Below are 15,731 nucleotides of genomic sequence, written 5' to 3' on the forward strand. Positions count from 1 at the left end.
CTAGAGAATTAGGAAAATCAAAGCCCTCCCTTCCATCCCCACCCCATGGCCTGGGGTAGGAGTTGGGTCCTGGCAGAGCTGAGGCCAGTAGCTGACAGACCATGGACCCCCTCCTTCCCAAGCTGTGCACTGCAAGGAGAAGGCCTTTACCTACAACGAGTGCATCGCCTGCTGCCCTGCCTCCTGCCAGCCCCGGGCGTCCTGCGTGGACAGTGAGATCGCCTGTGTGGATGGCTGCTACTGCCCCAATGGTATGCTAGGGGCAGATGTAGGTGCCTGGCACCATCTTCCTGGCCTGGCACAGATGGGCATAAAGCAGGAGTTCAGACGATGCCTGTTTGTGGAAGGAAGGAAGGAAAGAAGGATAGAAGGAAAGAAGGAAGGGAGGAAGGGAGGGAGGAAGGAAGAGAGGGAAGAAGGGAAGGAGGGAAGAAGGAAGGAAGGGAGGGAGGGAGGGAAAAAGGGAGAAAGAAAGGAAGAAGGAGGGAGGGAGGGAGGAAGGGAGGAAGGAGCAAACAATTAACAAATAAATGAATAAAAATGGTTTAAGGGAAGTGAGGTTGGGGACAGAACAGCAGCCTCTTGAGAGATTCTTCAGGACATTTGATTTCATAGGGGTATTTAAATTAATCAGGGCTACACTTCTTAAGGTGTGTATGATGAGAACAGGTCATTCGCTTACATATACACATACATTTGTTTAAGCATGCATCCATGTGTGAAGACTTTATCGTGTTGTTTTTCAGTGTATAAATTTGCAGCACATCTATAATGTACAACTCACTTGGCTAGGAGGATGGCTGAGATAAAAAACATAAAGATACAGGCATTGACTTTCGGGATCAGAATCTGGTTTCAGGGATATGATGCTCATATGACCAGTCTAAGGTATGATGAGGTGAAGGCCAGCTCAGGGGTTCAGATGAGAAAAAAATATAGGAATTCAGAATGGGGAGAGGTTGTCAGGGAAGTATTCCTGGAGGAGGTGGTGCCTGGTGCCTAAGCTGGTTTAGATGTGCTGACAGGCTTTTGAAGGTGGTGAGGAGAAGCTCATGTGCAGGTTGGAGGTGGGGTTGTGGACAGTTCTCTGAGCAAAGGTCTAGAGATGGGATTCTTTCACCAGAAGGTGTTCACTTCTTGCTTGAGCCAAGGACTTAGAGAGGAGAAAGTTTGGGAGCTAAGAGATGAATGAAGTTAGATAAGGGGATCTTTATCGCAGGCCCAGAAGCCATGAATGGTTTGTGAACAGGGGCAGAGGTGAGTTAATTTGCCCTTTGCTGTCATTCTAGGGCTCATCTTCGAGGATGGGGGCTGTGTGGCACCAGCTGAGTGTCCCTGTGAGTTTCACGGGACTATGTACCCACCTGGCTCTGTGGTGAAGGAAGACTGCAATGCTTGGTCTGTGTCCGCTGCTGGGAAGTGGGCTGTGGGGCATGGCTGCTGAGGCTTTCCACGAGGGCTGTCCATCTGGGGTCTAGGGGCTCTCACTCAGTACCTTTGAGTCCCAGGGGAATCTCATTAGCTCCAATCCATGGAGGGAATCTCTACCACCCATTTTAGAGATGGGTGACTGAGAGCTGGGAACAGGCACACTATGGGCCCTGCAGTTTCCCAGCATCTAGCTCCGGCCTGGAGGGGTGACCCCTTGCCTCCTTGGTCTCTGTGTTTTAGCACATGCACTGCGGGCAAGTGGGTGTGCAGCACAGCTGTCTGCCCAGGTATGTCTGACCCCCACCTTGCACTAGACTCCCTTCCACCAGTCTGATAGGTTTGGGACAAGGAACCTCTGGGGGCCAGGCCTGCTGCAGGTGGGGGTATCACTCAGTTTCCTTGGCTAAGTCTGGGCCCCTTTGTTTCCTCAGAACCACTTTGCCTGTTTATGGGATGGCTCCAGCCCCTGCCAGGAAGGGTTTTCCATGAGAGAAGGCTTTGTCATGGGTTCTGTATATCTAAGGACCTTCCTGAGTTGGGTAGGGAGACTTGGACTGAGCCTGGTTCTCAAGGGCAGGCCCTGGTCTCCCCTCCGAGGGAGACCCCCAGGGCAGGGCTGTGCCTCTCTTCAGAGAGTTCTCTGGGCATAGGCCTATGTCTCCCACTGCCCAGGGCTCTCAGAGGGCAGGCCTCATTCCTTACACTGCTCTGATTCCTGAGGGTGGGGTGCTGTGTCCTGCTCATGCTTGGAGCTTGCAGGGCAGGGCTCCCCTGGGGCAGCTCCCGTGGGTCAGTGGCCTTTCTCTGCCTCTCAGCTGAGTGCTCAGTGACTGGTGACATTCACTTCACAACCTTTGACGGCCGCCGGTACACGTTCCCCGCCACATGTCAGTACATCCTGGCCAAGAGCCGCTCCTCGGGCACCTTCACCGTGACATTGCAGAACGCCCCGTGTGGCCTGGTAAGAGCTGGGGATCCCAGACCCCAGCTACCCCTGTCTACTGCCCCCAAGAGAGACCGGGACTCAGGGCAGGGCTCTGGTCTTCCCATGGCCCCCACCTGCTGCCTCTTCTCTCTGGGCAGAGCCGGGGCAGAAGACTGGGTTCTGGCCCAAGCACCTCTGCTGACTGAGAGTTACTTCCCTTTCCTGGGCCTCAGTGGGCTTTGGTTTTTGTTTTTAGATTTTACTACCTAAAATTTATATATATATATATATATATATATATACAAATATATATTTATATATATATATACAAATATATTTATATAAATTATAAATATACACACACAAATATATATTTATATAAATTTATATATAATATATAAATATACAATATGTAGTAAAACTTAAATCTATAAATTTTTATATATCTATATATAATAAATATATATAAATATATAAAATATATAGTAATATCTAAATCTATATAAATATAAATATATATATGAAAGTATAACACTGGCACCTACTTTTAATCCAATTAATTTATGAAACAAATCTCTTATAGAATACATATTGGCATTGAAACAGTTTAAAGAAATGTAGTGACTATCTACAAAAAGTTAGTTTTGATTGTTGGTTTCCTCCCATACTTTATGTGTCTTCACACAGGAAGAAAATTTAAATTTTAAAACATTTTATATTCCACAATATTTTAAAAAGGACACTGTTGTCTACTGCTATTTTTTTTTTTTTTTTTTTTTGAGATGGAGTCTTGCTCTGTTGCCCAGGCTGGAGTGGAATGGCACGATGTTGTCTCACTGAAACCTCTGCCTCCCAGGTTCAAGCGATTCTCTTGCCTCAACCTCCCGAGTAGCTGGGATTACAGGCATGCGTCACCACATCTGGATAATTTTTATATTTTTAGTAGAAATGGGGTTTCACCATGTTGGTCAGGATGGTCTCGAACCCCTGACCTCGTGATTTGACCTCCTTGGCCTCCCAAAGTGCTGGAATTATAGGCGTGAGCCACTGCGCCCAGCCTGCTATGGTCTTCATAAAGAACTTGACTTAAAATTTCAAATAAAAAAGAATTCAGGTTCTAGGATAACTCTGTGTCTTTTAAGAGCATTTTTATATAGAACAATTTGAACAACATGCAAACAACTTCTTTTGTTGTTGCATACCTGTATTAGGAAAATTATACCCATTTTACAGAAAAATCCCAAAATATTTACTGCAATAAGCGCAAGACAATGTTAGAAAGACCAGTGTGAATGGCATACAGAAATCTCTTCCTTATAAATTATTAATTGAAATTCCTGATTGTGGAGTGGGCCTCCGTGTTTTTTTAAAAAAAAATCTCTAAAATTGGTTTAATTCAACTTTATCTTCTCTGCTTCATTGGATTGCACCTTCAACATTCGTCCCTCTCTTCCTTGCTTCTTTCTTTCCATCCTTTTGTCCTTCCTTCTGCAAACATTGAATACCTAATTGTGCCAGAAGCTGAGCTGGGTGGAGACTGGGATGAATTAGAGATGGCTCTGCCTTCCTGGGCCCTATAGTTTGGTGGGCAAGGCAGACAAGTGAACCTGTTGTAACTGGGCTTCAGCAGCTGTGAGAACATGGAGGGTACAGGGTGGATCTCCGCGGGGGAACTGCTTGTTGTTGTTTTACTTGGGCTCTGGGTGGCAGCAGTGTGAAGTGGATCAGGAAAGACTTCTTGGAGGACATGACCCTTGAGCTGTGTCAGTCACCTGTGAACATAACAGAAAATGGCCAACGTGAAAGTCTGGGGTAGATGGGGGTGTTTGCCTCTCAGCGGTGACTCTGCTGTCCCTGGGCTGATCATGCGCAGCCAGTCCTGGAAGCTCCAGTCTGGGCTGTGCCCAAGCTCCTCCCCACACATCAGAGCAGGAGCTCACACCCACACCCAGGGCAGCTGCCCCCCAGTCCTGCCTCCCTGCTGGCTTTGCTCCAGCCCCCAGCACTGAGGGCCCTGAGTGCGAGCAGGCATCAGCTGAAGGTGTCACTCCATGGCCCTGGGGACACAGGCTGAACTGTGGATGAGGCAGAGGACTGGGTTTTCTTCTCCTTTTGGCCTGAGGGTCCCCTTCCCTTCTTTCTGCTAGAGAATGGCCTGGCCCTACCTTGGCTGCTTTCTGAGTCAGGAGACAGCTCTTCCTCAAAGTGGAGTCATTCCCATCACATTCTGAGGGTGGCAAAAGACAGACAGGACACACAGACACAGCCCAGCTGCTCCTTCCCACTCACAGAATTCTGAGGGCTACTGGGCTTCAGGGTCACTTACTCAGCATCCCCCCACATTTTTTTCTGTCACCCAGGCTGGAGTAAAGTGGCACAATCTCAGCTCACTGCAACCTCAACCTCCCAAACTCAGTTGATCTTCCCACCTCAGCCTCCAGGGTAGTTCCTAATACATGTTGACTGTATGTAATCTGGTATTCTGGATTATATGTAATCTGGTACCACAGGCACATGCCATCTGGCTAGTTTTTTTTTTTTTTTGTAGAGATGGGGGTTCATAATGTTGTCCAGACTGGTCTCGAACTCCTGGGCTCATGCGATTCACTTGCTTCAGCCTCCCAATGTTGAGATTATAAGTGTGAGCCACCACATCAGGCCATCTTCTCTCTAGGCAGAGTCAGGGGCAGAGGACTGGTTTCCGACCGAAGAGAAGAGAGAAGGTTCTTCAACCTTCTGTCTGCCATGTCCCTGATGGGCGGTGGGCCAGCCTTGGCCTGAAGCAACCCTCTTCTTTGCAGGACAGTGCCTCTTGACAGCAGGTTCTTTTTATCTTGGGCCAGCTCTCCTCCTTGTAACTTCACCCACATCATGGACCCACGGAGGACCAACCCTGTGCCAGCTCCGTGCTGGGCATGGTGAGGTTACACAGAGGAATCAGACCCTGATTCATGCTCCTGTTGCCTGTAGGGAGGTCAGCATGTCCTCAGAGAGCTTCCACACAAGCTACAACTTGATCAGTGCCATCACAGGGGGTTCTGTGAAGGAAGAAATAGTCCTACATGTCAGAAAAAAAGGATCAGGGAAAACCTCATGACAGAGGTGGCATCTGGGCTAAGTGGACTAAAAAGTGAGCCTAAAAAGAAATCAGGTATGCATGGGTAAGGAGAGGGAGGGAGGGCACTCCAAGGGCTGATTAGATCATATGAGAAAAGCAATGAGGTTGGAATATTCCAGGATCCATTAAAGCAGATACAGAAGGACTTGGCAACTGACTGACTGTCTGGTAAAATTGGGAGTGCGTGGGAGAGAAGTCAAAGATGACGCTGTGACTGCAATGCTGGGTGACCAGCACGGAGTGGGGTGGGGACATTAACAGAGAGGATGATAATGACGATGATACAATATTTGCACAGTGCTTTGAACTTTGATCAATTACTTTGCAAATAACATCTAATTTAAGTCTCAACATACCCCATGTGGTAGTTATCATTCTCCCTGTTTTAAATATGATGAGACAGGTCTACAGAGGCTTGGGGCATTCCTGACGACCCACAGCCAGCAGGAGGCAGAGCTGAGCCCAACCTAGGGTGGATGTTATCGCAGCGTCTTAATACATCCACCCCAGAACCTGTGTAGTGTTTGCAGTCCTCAAAGTGTTTTAAAGTAGACTTTATTTTTTAGAACATCTTTATCTTTCCAGAATAATTGCAAAGATAGTACCTAGAGTTCCTGTCTATCTTACACCCACTTACCCCTGACATCTTACACTAGTATGATACATATGTTAAAAATAATGAACCGATGTTAATAGATAATCATTAGCCAAAGTCCATACCTTATTTAGATTTCTATAGTTTTTACCTAATGTCATTTTTCTGATCCAGGGTACCAGATTACACACAGTCATCATGTCTCCTTAGGCTCTTCATGGATGCTACAGTTTCTCAGATTTCCCTTGTTTATGATGGCTTGGACAGTTTGAGGAGTGCTGGTCAGGTGTTTTGGAGAATGCCCCTCTATTAGAAGATGTCTGATTTTTTTCCCTCATGGTTATACTGGGGTTATGCTTTTTGGGAGGAAGGTCACAGAGGTAAAGTGCCATGTTCATCACATCTTATCCATGGTACATACTATGAACATGGCTTATCGCTGTTGATTCTGACCTTGATCATCTGGTGGAGGTAGTGTTTTTCAGGTTTCTCCACTGTAAACTTACTCTTTTCCCCTTTTTCCACACTGTTCTTTTTGGAAGTCACTATGTGCAGCCCACACTTACAGAGTGGGAAGTTATGCTCCCCCTCCTTGAAGGCAGAGAATCGACATAAATTATTTAGATTTTTTCTGCCAGGGAGATTTGTCTCTTTTTTCCCATTTACTTATTTATATCAGCATACACTCATGGCTATTTATTTTCTACTTTGAGTTATAATCCACTACATCTTTATGTCCTTACTTGAATTCTTTCAGTTGATTCCTTGTCCCTTTGACATTGTGTGTGTATATGGTGGTGGTGGTGGGGCCTGAGTGTGTGTGTGTGTTCACGTTTTTACTTTCTGGGTCTACTAGATGCACCAGGCTTATCTTGTATCATTCCTGTCCCAGTCCTAGTATCATCCTTTTCTCCAAAAATATTACGAGGCTCTCCTGGTTCCTTTTATTGGACAATGGCATTAGGATCAAGATCTGGGTATGAGATGTGCCCATTGCTACTGGGATATGATTTATTTTAGGCATTCTCAGCTAACAGAGAAAGGAAGTACCATCAATACCTGTGGGATATTGGTTCCAGCACCCCACTCTCCACAGATACCAAAATCCACAGATGCTCAAATCCCTTATGTAACATGGTATAGAGTATTTCCATATAACCTATGCACTTCCTCCTGTATACTTCAGATCATCTCTAGGTTGCTTATAATACCTAATACAATGTCAATGCTAATATAAATAGTCATTATGCTATATTGTTTAGGGAATAATGGTAAGAAAAGCCTGTACATGTACAGTACAGACACAAGCATCCGTATTTTTTTCCAAATGTTTTCAATCCATGGTTGGTTGAATCCATGGATGCAGCACCCTGGATATGGAGAGCTGACTGTATTTGCATAGCTATGTTTATCTTTGTATATATGCATAGGTATAAATATTTTTCAGTATAACCATCTGTATCTATATGCTAACCATGACTTCATAGTGATGGTCCAATTCTAATCCATTCCACATGGATCATTCTAGCTTCTTCCTCTTGCTTATCTGTGAACATTCACTCTAACAGTAAGAAACCTGGCCTCACCATACACCATCCATTTACCTAATTGTTCAATTCCAGTATATATGTATATTCCTATTAATGCATACCTCTATAGGAAATAACTTTATCAACTAAAGTACAGTTTTTGTGCACAGCTCCTTTTGCCTTTAGTCTTATAAATTTCACTTATTTCAAAGTCACTATGTCAACACCTTTCCTCCCACTCTCTTCACTAAGATTGTTTTATAGGTTTGTAATGCAGTTATATTTTTTAATTGTTTAGTCTACACTTCATGCTGATATCCCCTCCTACATGATTTTTAGAATTTGCTTACATCAAGTTTCACTCTTAGTGAAACTTTGTGGGCTTTTGGAGGTAAATGCAACCTCCAAAATATTTTATACACATTAAAAAATCTGTACCCAACTGGGTAGGATTGGGTAAATGCAAGTGTTGTATCTGTTTTGCAGAGGAGAGAACTGAGCTCTGGATAATTTAAGTGACTCCTTTAAGGTCACATAGCTTTCAGCTACATTAGGATTTAAACCTGAGACTTTTGACTAAAAGGTGTGGGCTTTATTTCCACACAGGTGGCATGTCCAGACGGGACTAGAGGATGAGTGGGTTGAACAAAGAATATGATGTTTTAGACATAATGATTTTGTGCTTTTTCAGGGATTTTCTGTCCCCCTGGGCAGGAACTCAGAAGGATGATTGTGGCTTGTTGCACAGTGTCTTTCCTTAAAGTTTCAAACCCTGATCGTTCTGTCACTTCACTGTGTCACTCTCCTGGTTCACTTTCTCTGGTTGGCTGTTGGACTTAGGATAAAATCTAAAAATATTTCAAGGCTCTGCCTAAGCTGGCCTTTACCTACCTCTTGAACCTTTTTAAAAATTATTTTTATTATTTTTTTTTTGTAAAGATGGGGTCTCTCTATGCTGAGCAGGCTGGTCTCGAATGTCTGGGCTCAAGCAATCCTCCCACCTCAGCCTCCTAAAGGGCTGAGGTTACGGCATGAGCCACTGTGCCCAGCCTTGACCCCTATCTTAAACGACTTTGCCTGATGGGTTCTGTTTCCTCTGGTCTTCTTTATGCCCTTACATGCATTAAACGACTTCCTGCATCAGAGCTTTTGTTGTTTTGTACAAGTTGTTCCTGTTGCCTGGATGTCTCCTTCTTCCTCTTCTCTCTTTGCCCAGCTAGCTTCCATGCATTCTTCAGATTTCAACTCAAATATCACCTTTCTATGTGCCTTGGTTTTCTAATCTGCAAAGTGGGCATGTTAGTAATACTTTGTTAATTAGATTGCTATGAGAGTTAGGTGAGTGAACATATACAAAGATATTTGAACAGCACTGAACATAGTAACTCCACGTGAAAGTTAGCTGTTGGTTATAATTTCATAATAATATTGTAGTATTATTATGGGTTTTATTATTGTTATGATAATTCTATGTTATTTTCATTCCCTAGGAAGGCCTTTCCTATCTCTGCAGACTAAGTCTCGTTCCTTCATATGCTTTTCTAACACTCAACACCTGCTAACAGCACTGATCACAATTATAATTGAATAATCAATGTTGTTAATTGCTTATTTAATGTCTGTGTCCCACACGAGTATATAATTTCCATGAGGACAGAAACCTTGTCTTATCACTGAATTCATAAAGTCTGATACAGTATGCCTTGCACATAGTTGGTGCTCAGTTAAGTGTTTAAATGAATGGTTGTGTGGATGTTTTCCTGTGGAGGGAATTATGAACTGGGCCCAATGTGTGGCCATTTTAGAGATAGAGAACCTGAGGCCCAGAGAATATTACCTCATTTCCTGACTGCTTGTCAGTGGAGTGCAGGATGTAACACATGAAATGAGTTATATAAACACCCATAAAGGGATGAAATTAAAGTTCTGGGTTGCGATGAGGTGGGGGAGGCCAGTGTTTCTGAGGCCACACTCTGGGCCACCTGGGTTCCATCTCTTCTCTGTGTCTTTAGATAACCTGAGAGTTGACCATCATTTTTATTAGTGTTATCCTCATTCTGCTACTAACCTTCTCCAATCTGAGCCTCTGCCTGCTCATTCCCAGAGAATGAGGGTAACATTTGGTTGGATGGTCCCTGATATCCTTGGGGTTCTGTCTGGAACCAGCAGGATGGACAGACCAACCAACTCTGCCCATTGACCTTTCTATCTCTCCAGAACCAAGATGGAGCCTGTGTCCAGTCAGTGTCAGTGATTCTGCATCAGGACCCTCGGAGGCAGGTGACCCTGACCCAGGCAGGGGATGTCCTTCTGTTTGACCAGTACAAGATCATCCCGCCATACACGGATGGTACGGTTGGGTGGACAACAGACGTAGTTGGGAACTGAGGGTTTCGACCTCTTTTCCCAGGCTTCTCTGGCTAAAAGCACTGCTACACTGGCAAAAATTCATATTCTAGTACTGGGTTGGTCAGGGTAGGGGACACTTTGGTTGTAAAAATGTGGACTCCAAAATGTGTCCTTGTCCCACCTCAACAGGACAGTGGGCTTCCTAGCAGTGTGATGGCTTCTCCTAACATGAGCATATGCATGGATGTTTCCCATCCTGACTCTCATAATTTATTAACTACTTGTTATACTCTCTGATTCCACAAGAAACTTATGCGTAGCTCATAAGAAACACATCTAACAAAAATGGCAAAACGAGTAAGAAAGAAAAACCTAGCACCAGAAAGAAAGAAAAGCAACAACAGGAGCTCAAGGTTGAGAGGAGTGGGAATACACTGGGTGTCAAAAGGCTGCAGAAATAAATATAAACCATAAAGGGTATAAAATGTTCCACAATAAAATCTAAAATTTAAATTTGTTACACTTGAGTCTAAAATTGTATCATGAGCTTCCATAATAAAACTGTGTTGTGGCCACTGTGAAGAGAATGGGTAGTTACAGAATCCTCCTGCTACAGGAGGAAACGTGTACCAGTTCCTTAGTGGGAGCAAAGCTTTAATTGGCACTTGATGCTAAAAAAAAATTTCTCAGCCCAGGCCGCCGTGGGAAGTTATCCCTGGGTCCCGATTTCGTCACTGAACAGGGTTTCCTCAAGCCTCCCCAAACCAGCTTCATGGCAGGCACGGCTTCAGTGTGGGGGATCTGAGCCGGCCAGGCAGGTGGCGGTGGTGGGCGCGTTGTGTACTGGCTGCCCTCCCACTCTCCCCCTTCGGATTCTGTGCCCAGATGCCTTTGAGATCCGTAGGCTGTCCTCCGTGTTCCTGCGGGTGAGGACGAATGTGGGCGTGCGTGTGCTCTATGATCGTGAGGGGCTGAGGCTGTACCTACAGGTGGACCAGCGATGGGTGGAGGACACCGTGGGCCTCTGCGGCACCTTCAATGGCAACACGCAGGACGACTTCCTGTACGTAGGCCTGCGCCGGAAGCGGAAGAGGAGGGGAAATGGGCCTCTTGGCTGGGTAATCTAGAGGTACTGCCCAAACATGCTTCTCCCATGGGCCTTCACCATTTATTGCTTTACATTTAAATTTAAGTATGTTTCTTTAAAGCAGCAGTTTGCAGTCCTCTGTGTGCGGAAGACTCACCTGGGGAGCTTGCTAACCACTGACTCCTGAGGCCCGCGCCTCAAGATTTAGGGTAGACTCAGGAATCCTATTTTTGATAATCACCTCTAAGATTCCAGTATGGGAGGTCTGTGGACCATACCTTGAGAAATGCTGTTTAGAATGAGGTCTTAAAACCCAGGACCTCAGACTGACTGATTTGGCTCATGGTTTTGTTTGTTTTAATTGAGGTGGACACTTTTGGTGAGTGTAAGCCCCTAGTGAGCCAAAGAAACAAACTTTCGCACTTTCTAACCCACCAGGCCAGTCTAACCCATGTACCTTTCCTACCTGGTACTTGAAGCCTCTTGAGTTTGCACCCCATGAGCCTCCCAGTATTCAGGGAAAGGCTGTTTTCTGTGAGCTGGCATATGGGCACAGACATAGATTAGGAACTTGGCAAAGTTCCTAGAAAGGAGAACAAAGGATTGATCTTAAAGGCTGGAGATTCTGGCCAGTCCTTCAAGTTACATGCATTAATGGATGCAGAAGGAAACAGGGGAGGCATTCTTTAACCAAAAAAGAGAACTCAGATTTGCTGTGAAGAATAAAAACAAGATAAAGCTCAGAACTTTTCAATGCATATACATTTAAAACTATGCCATTCTACTACACCTTGCCTGGTAGGGCTGATGTTAGGGTAGCTGGCCAAATAGTAGGGACAGACCCTGGTTTAGTGTGTAAGCTATTTGCCACTCTACTAAATGTGACTTCTGGGTAGGAATATTGCCCTACATAATATGAGTGCTGTCATTGCCTTGGAACAATATGTGGTCATGATGGGTGCCAGGCAGAACTTGCCCCCCATACAGACCACGACCTCCCTCTGCTCAGCACCTACACCTGCATTTGGTGACTCTTGGAGACCTGTGATGTCTAGGAAGCATGCTCATCCCCCTTCCTCCCTTCACTGCACCTTGTGTGACAGTTTCCTACTGAGACAGCCAAATGGAAGCCAAGGAGTTTTCAGGAACTGCCCTTGGAGAAGGGAGGAGGGAAAAAGCCTTACCCCTATGGGGTTTGATTCTCTTCATGATGTCCCTGTTTCTTTTTCTGACCCGAAGAGCTGGGGTTGGGGAATGAAGTGGGAAGTGTATGGTCCTAGCCCATTTTGAGCTGTTTTGTTAAATGTTATGTGTGTGTGTGTGCGTGTGTGCACGCGTGCATGTGTACCTCCATAACTCTATGTGTTTGAATGTGGCTGTGTGGACCACCTTGGCTGTCTGGCATATATTTGTGCTCTGTATGTGTGTGTGTGTTGAGGGTGTCTGCATATACATGTTATAGGTTTGGGTGAGTACACATGCTCCTCTGAGTGTGTGTATATGGATGTGTAGATTATGACTGTGTGTGTGTATATGAATAAGTAGATGCTTACCTGGATCTGTACTATTTGTGTCCCTGGGTCCACGTGGGCAAGTGTATGAATATGGCTATAACATGGCTGCAGGTCCCCAGTGGGTGTACCTGAGAGCACCCCACAGCTCTTTGGCAATTCCTGGAAAACGCTTTCTGCTTGCTCCCCGCTGGTCCCTGGCTCCCCACTGGACCCCTGCGATGTACACCTGCAAGCTGGTGAGTTGGCAGGGGAAGGGGAGAGGCATGGGTGAGTGGGGTTGGGAGGACTGCTTCTTCAAGAGATATGAAAAGGGAACTCGGGTCAGGAGGGTGCTGGCCAAATTTGTAGGAGTGCTAAGAAAAAGAGGAGCAGCAGGGGGGTGGGGAGGAGAGACAGTGAGGTCCAGGCAGACAGGAAGCCTCATAGTCTTTCACTATCAGGTAAACACATGCACCTTTATACTGGCTTCTCCATCTCAGGGCAAAGGCTGAAGTCAGCTCTGTGACCCCACCAGGCCCCACACTCTCTGCCCATGTCCCCTACTACTCCTGTGCCCTCTGCTGTGCCGCAGCTGCCCTGGCCTCCTTATCGTTCTTTCTACACAGTCAGGACTGCTCTCCTCTGCTCGCCTTTGCACCTGCAGTTGCCTTTCCTGGAATGCTCTTTCTGCAGACACAGACATCCCTCAGTTCCTTGCTTCTTTCAGATTTTTGCTCAGACATCACCCCCTTGCTGAGGCCTTCCTGACTGCCTGAATTCAAATTGCCATTGACTCTCCTGCCTGGCCTTGCACTCCCCATGCTGCTTCTTAGCTTTCTCTTGCTCCTTAGCTTCTCTACTTTTGAAGTTGCTATGTGAATTTTTTAGTGATGATCTCCTTTGACCAGAATGTAAGCTCCAGGGATTTTCATCAAGCTGCATATTCACACCCAGATGTACTAAACCACACCCATATCTTCCCAGCCAGCTGTGCACTGAGGTAGCTACCTACATCCATACTGTGCACGTGCGTGCGCACGCGCACACACACACACACACACACACACACACACTCCCCTGAGCCATGGGGAGGGAGAGAGACTGAGTCCTGGGACACCGGGCAGACTGCCCTCTGACCGTATGACTCCTGTTCTTCCTGCCCCAGCCTCCTACTCAGTGCAGGCCTGCAGTGTGCTCACGGGGGAGCTGTTTGCACCCTGCTCTGCGATCCTGAGCCCTGTGCCCTACTTTGAGCAGTGCCGCAGGGACGCCTGCCGCTGCGGGCAGCCCTGCCTATGCACAACGCTGGCCCACTACGCCCACCTGTGCCGACGCCATGGGCTCCCTGTTGACTTCCGTGCCCGCCTGCCAGCCTGCGGTGAGTGCCTACCCACGTAGGGGTGGGCTGGAGGAGCTGCAGCTCCAGACCTGAGTGTCCCCTGCCCCCTCTCCACTGGGATGCCCTCCAGTCTCCTCCAGCCTGACTGCACCCGTAGCCTGCTTCTCCTCCTGTGCCCTCCACCACTGCCAATGGTCCCATCCCCTCGGTCACTCAGGCATAACACCTGGGATGTGTGACTCAGGACTGCTTCTGTTACCCTTGCTTCCACTCCATCTCAAGTCCTGTCAGTCCTGCTCATCCCAGATTCTCCCACTCCATCAGAGCCACTTTGCATTGCACCTTTCTAAAGACCACTGGCTGTTGCCCTGGGGTTTGAGTACATATACTCAAGTCATGAACCAGCCCCTACCCATCCCTACCCTGACCCTGGGCTCTGCACCTTCCCATGTCTTCGTCACCTCTGTGCCCCCAGCTCTAGCACAAGGCCTGACTCTCAGTGAGCTTTTAGCAAATGTTTGTTGAATAAATGAAAAAGGCCCTGTACTGGGAGTCAGGAGGCCTGAGCTCTGTTCCAGCCCTGCAGGTAACTTGCTGTGTGTCCCCAAGCAGGGCTTTGATGCTCTCTGAACCAGAGTTTCCCCAAAGGGGATTGGACAGGACCACTGGTTATTAACCCTGGCTGCATATTAGGGTTTCCATAGGAACTTTCAAAAGATTCACGCATCTGGGCCACATCGAGTGTCAACTAAGGCAACAGATCTGGCAGTGAGGCCCAGGCATCAGTATTTTCAGAGGCTCCCAAGTGGCTTCGATGTGTAGCCTGGGTTGAGAATAGCTGAACTTGATGGTCTCAGTGGATCTACTGGATTTCACAGCGTGTAGGAGACTCTGTGGGGAGTGGGACGGTGGCCATGCTGGCTGGTCTCGAACTCCTGACCTCAAGTGATCCGCCTGCCTCAGCCTCCTGAAGTGCTGGGATTACAGGCATGAGCCACTCTGATTTTTGAGTTTTGACATGTAATAAGCTGTACAGCTAAGATCTCAGGCAGGTAAAGTCCCCAAAGGACAGTGGTAGGCACTGTGGTGCATCCAAGCTAAAACACTACTAAAGCTAGAAATAAGTGCAGTGGCATTGCAGGATACAAGAGCAATATTCAAAATTCAATGATATTTTAATATCAGGCTGACTTGGTAGAAGGGTCCACCGATGATTTGCCATTCTGGCATATTGGTAGGCAGTGGCACTCTGGAGTCAGACCTGGGTTCAAATTCCGCCTCTGACTTTGACCTGCTGTGTGACCTTGGGCAAATGTCTTAATTTCCCTGGATCTCCATTCTCCTCATAGATTGACAGCCCCACTCCACACAACTGTGGGGGTGAGGGAAACAAAGCATGGCCTCCCTTCTCACTGCAGCACTGTCCTGTGAGGCCACCAAGGAGTATAGCCCCTGCGTGGCCCCGTGTGGACAAACCTGCCAGGACCTGGCCAGCCCTGAGGCCTGTGGGGTTGATGGTGGCGATGACCTGAGCAGGGACGAGTGTGTGGAGGGCTGTGCCTGCCCACCAGACACCCATCTGGACACCCAGGCTGACCTCTGTGTTCCCCGGTGAGTGGGCCAGCTTGGCCTCTGGGTTGGGTGGGCCGGTGAGGCCAAGGATCTCCATGACATCTGAGACTGGGGAACCATCTGAGGCTGGGCCTCTCATGTCCCTGCTTCCCCACACAGTTGCAGGCCAGACCTTGGTGGGTAATGTGGGTGGGCTCCCTCCTTGTGGTCTCCCTCCCAGCCTTGGCCTTTGGGGCATTCCAGCAGCTTCCTCACAAGGCAGAACAACCCCACAGAGCCCAAGGGCCCTCTCT

At 47.1% G+C, this 15,731-nt stretch overlaps 1 protein-coding gene across 1 annotated transcript in view; it reads left to right on the forward strand.

Annotated features, from left to right (window-relative positions):
- OTOG (otogelin) overlaps positions 1-15,731 on the forward strand; it is a 103,587-nt gene that overhangs the window by 12,665 nt on the left and 75,191 nt on the right. Inside the window, exons 12-20 of the mRNA XM_032240888.1 lie at positions 123-251; positions 1,290-1,398; positions 1,672-1,718; positions 2,247-2,392; positions 9,816-9,948; positions 10,833-11,010; positions 12,660-12,784; positions 13,693-13,905; positions 15,285-15,477. Coding sequence (XP_032096779.1) covers positions 123-251; positions 1,290-1,398; positions 1,672-1,718; positions 2,247-2,392; positions 9,816-9,948; positions 10,833-11,010; positions 12,660-12,784; positions 13,693-13,905; positions 15,285-15,477 — 1,273 coding nt within the window. The remainder of the gene's footprint in view (positions 1-122; positions 252-1,289; positions 1,399-1,671; positions 1,719-2,246; positions 2,393-9,815; positions 9,949-10,832; positions 11,011-12,659; positions 12,785-13,692; positions 13,906-15,284; positions 15,478-15,731) is intronic.

Source organism: Sapajus apella, unplaced genomic scaffold, assembly GCF_009761245.1.
Source record: "Sapajus apella isolate SASKATOON/1434 unplaced genomic scaffold, GSC_monkey_1.0 scaffold47, whole genome shotgun sequence".
Classification (NCBI taxonomy): Eukaryota; Metazoa; Chordata; class Mammalia; order Primates; family Cebidae; genus Sapajus; species Sapajus apella.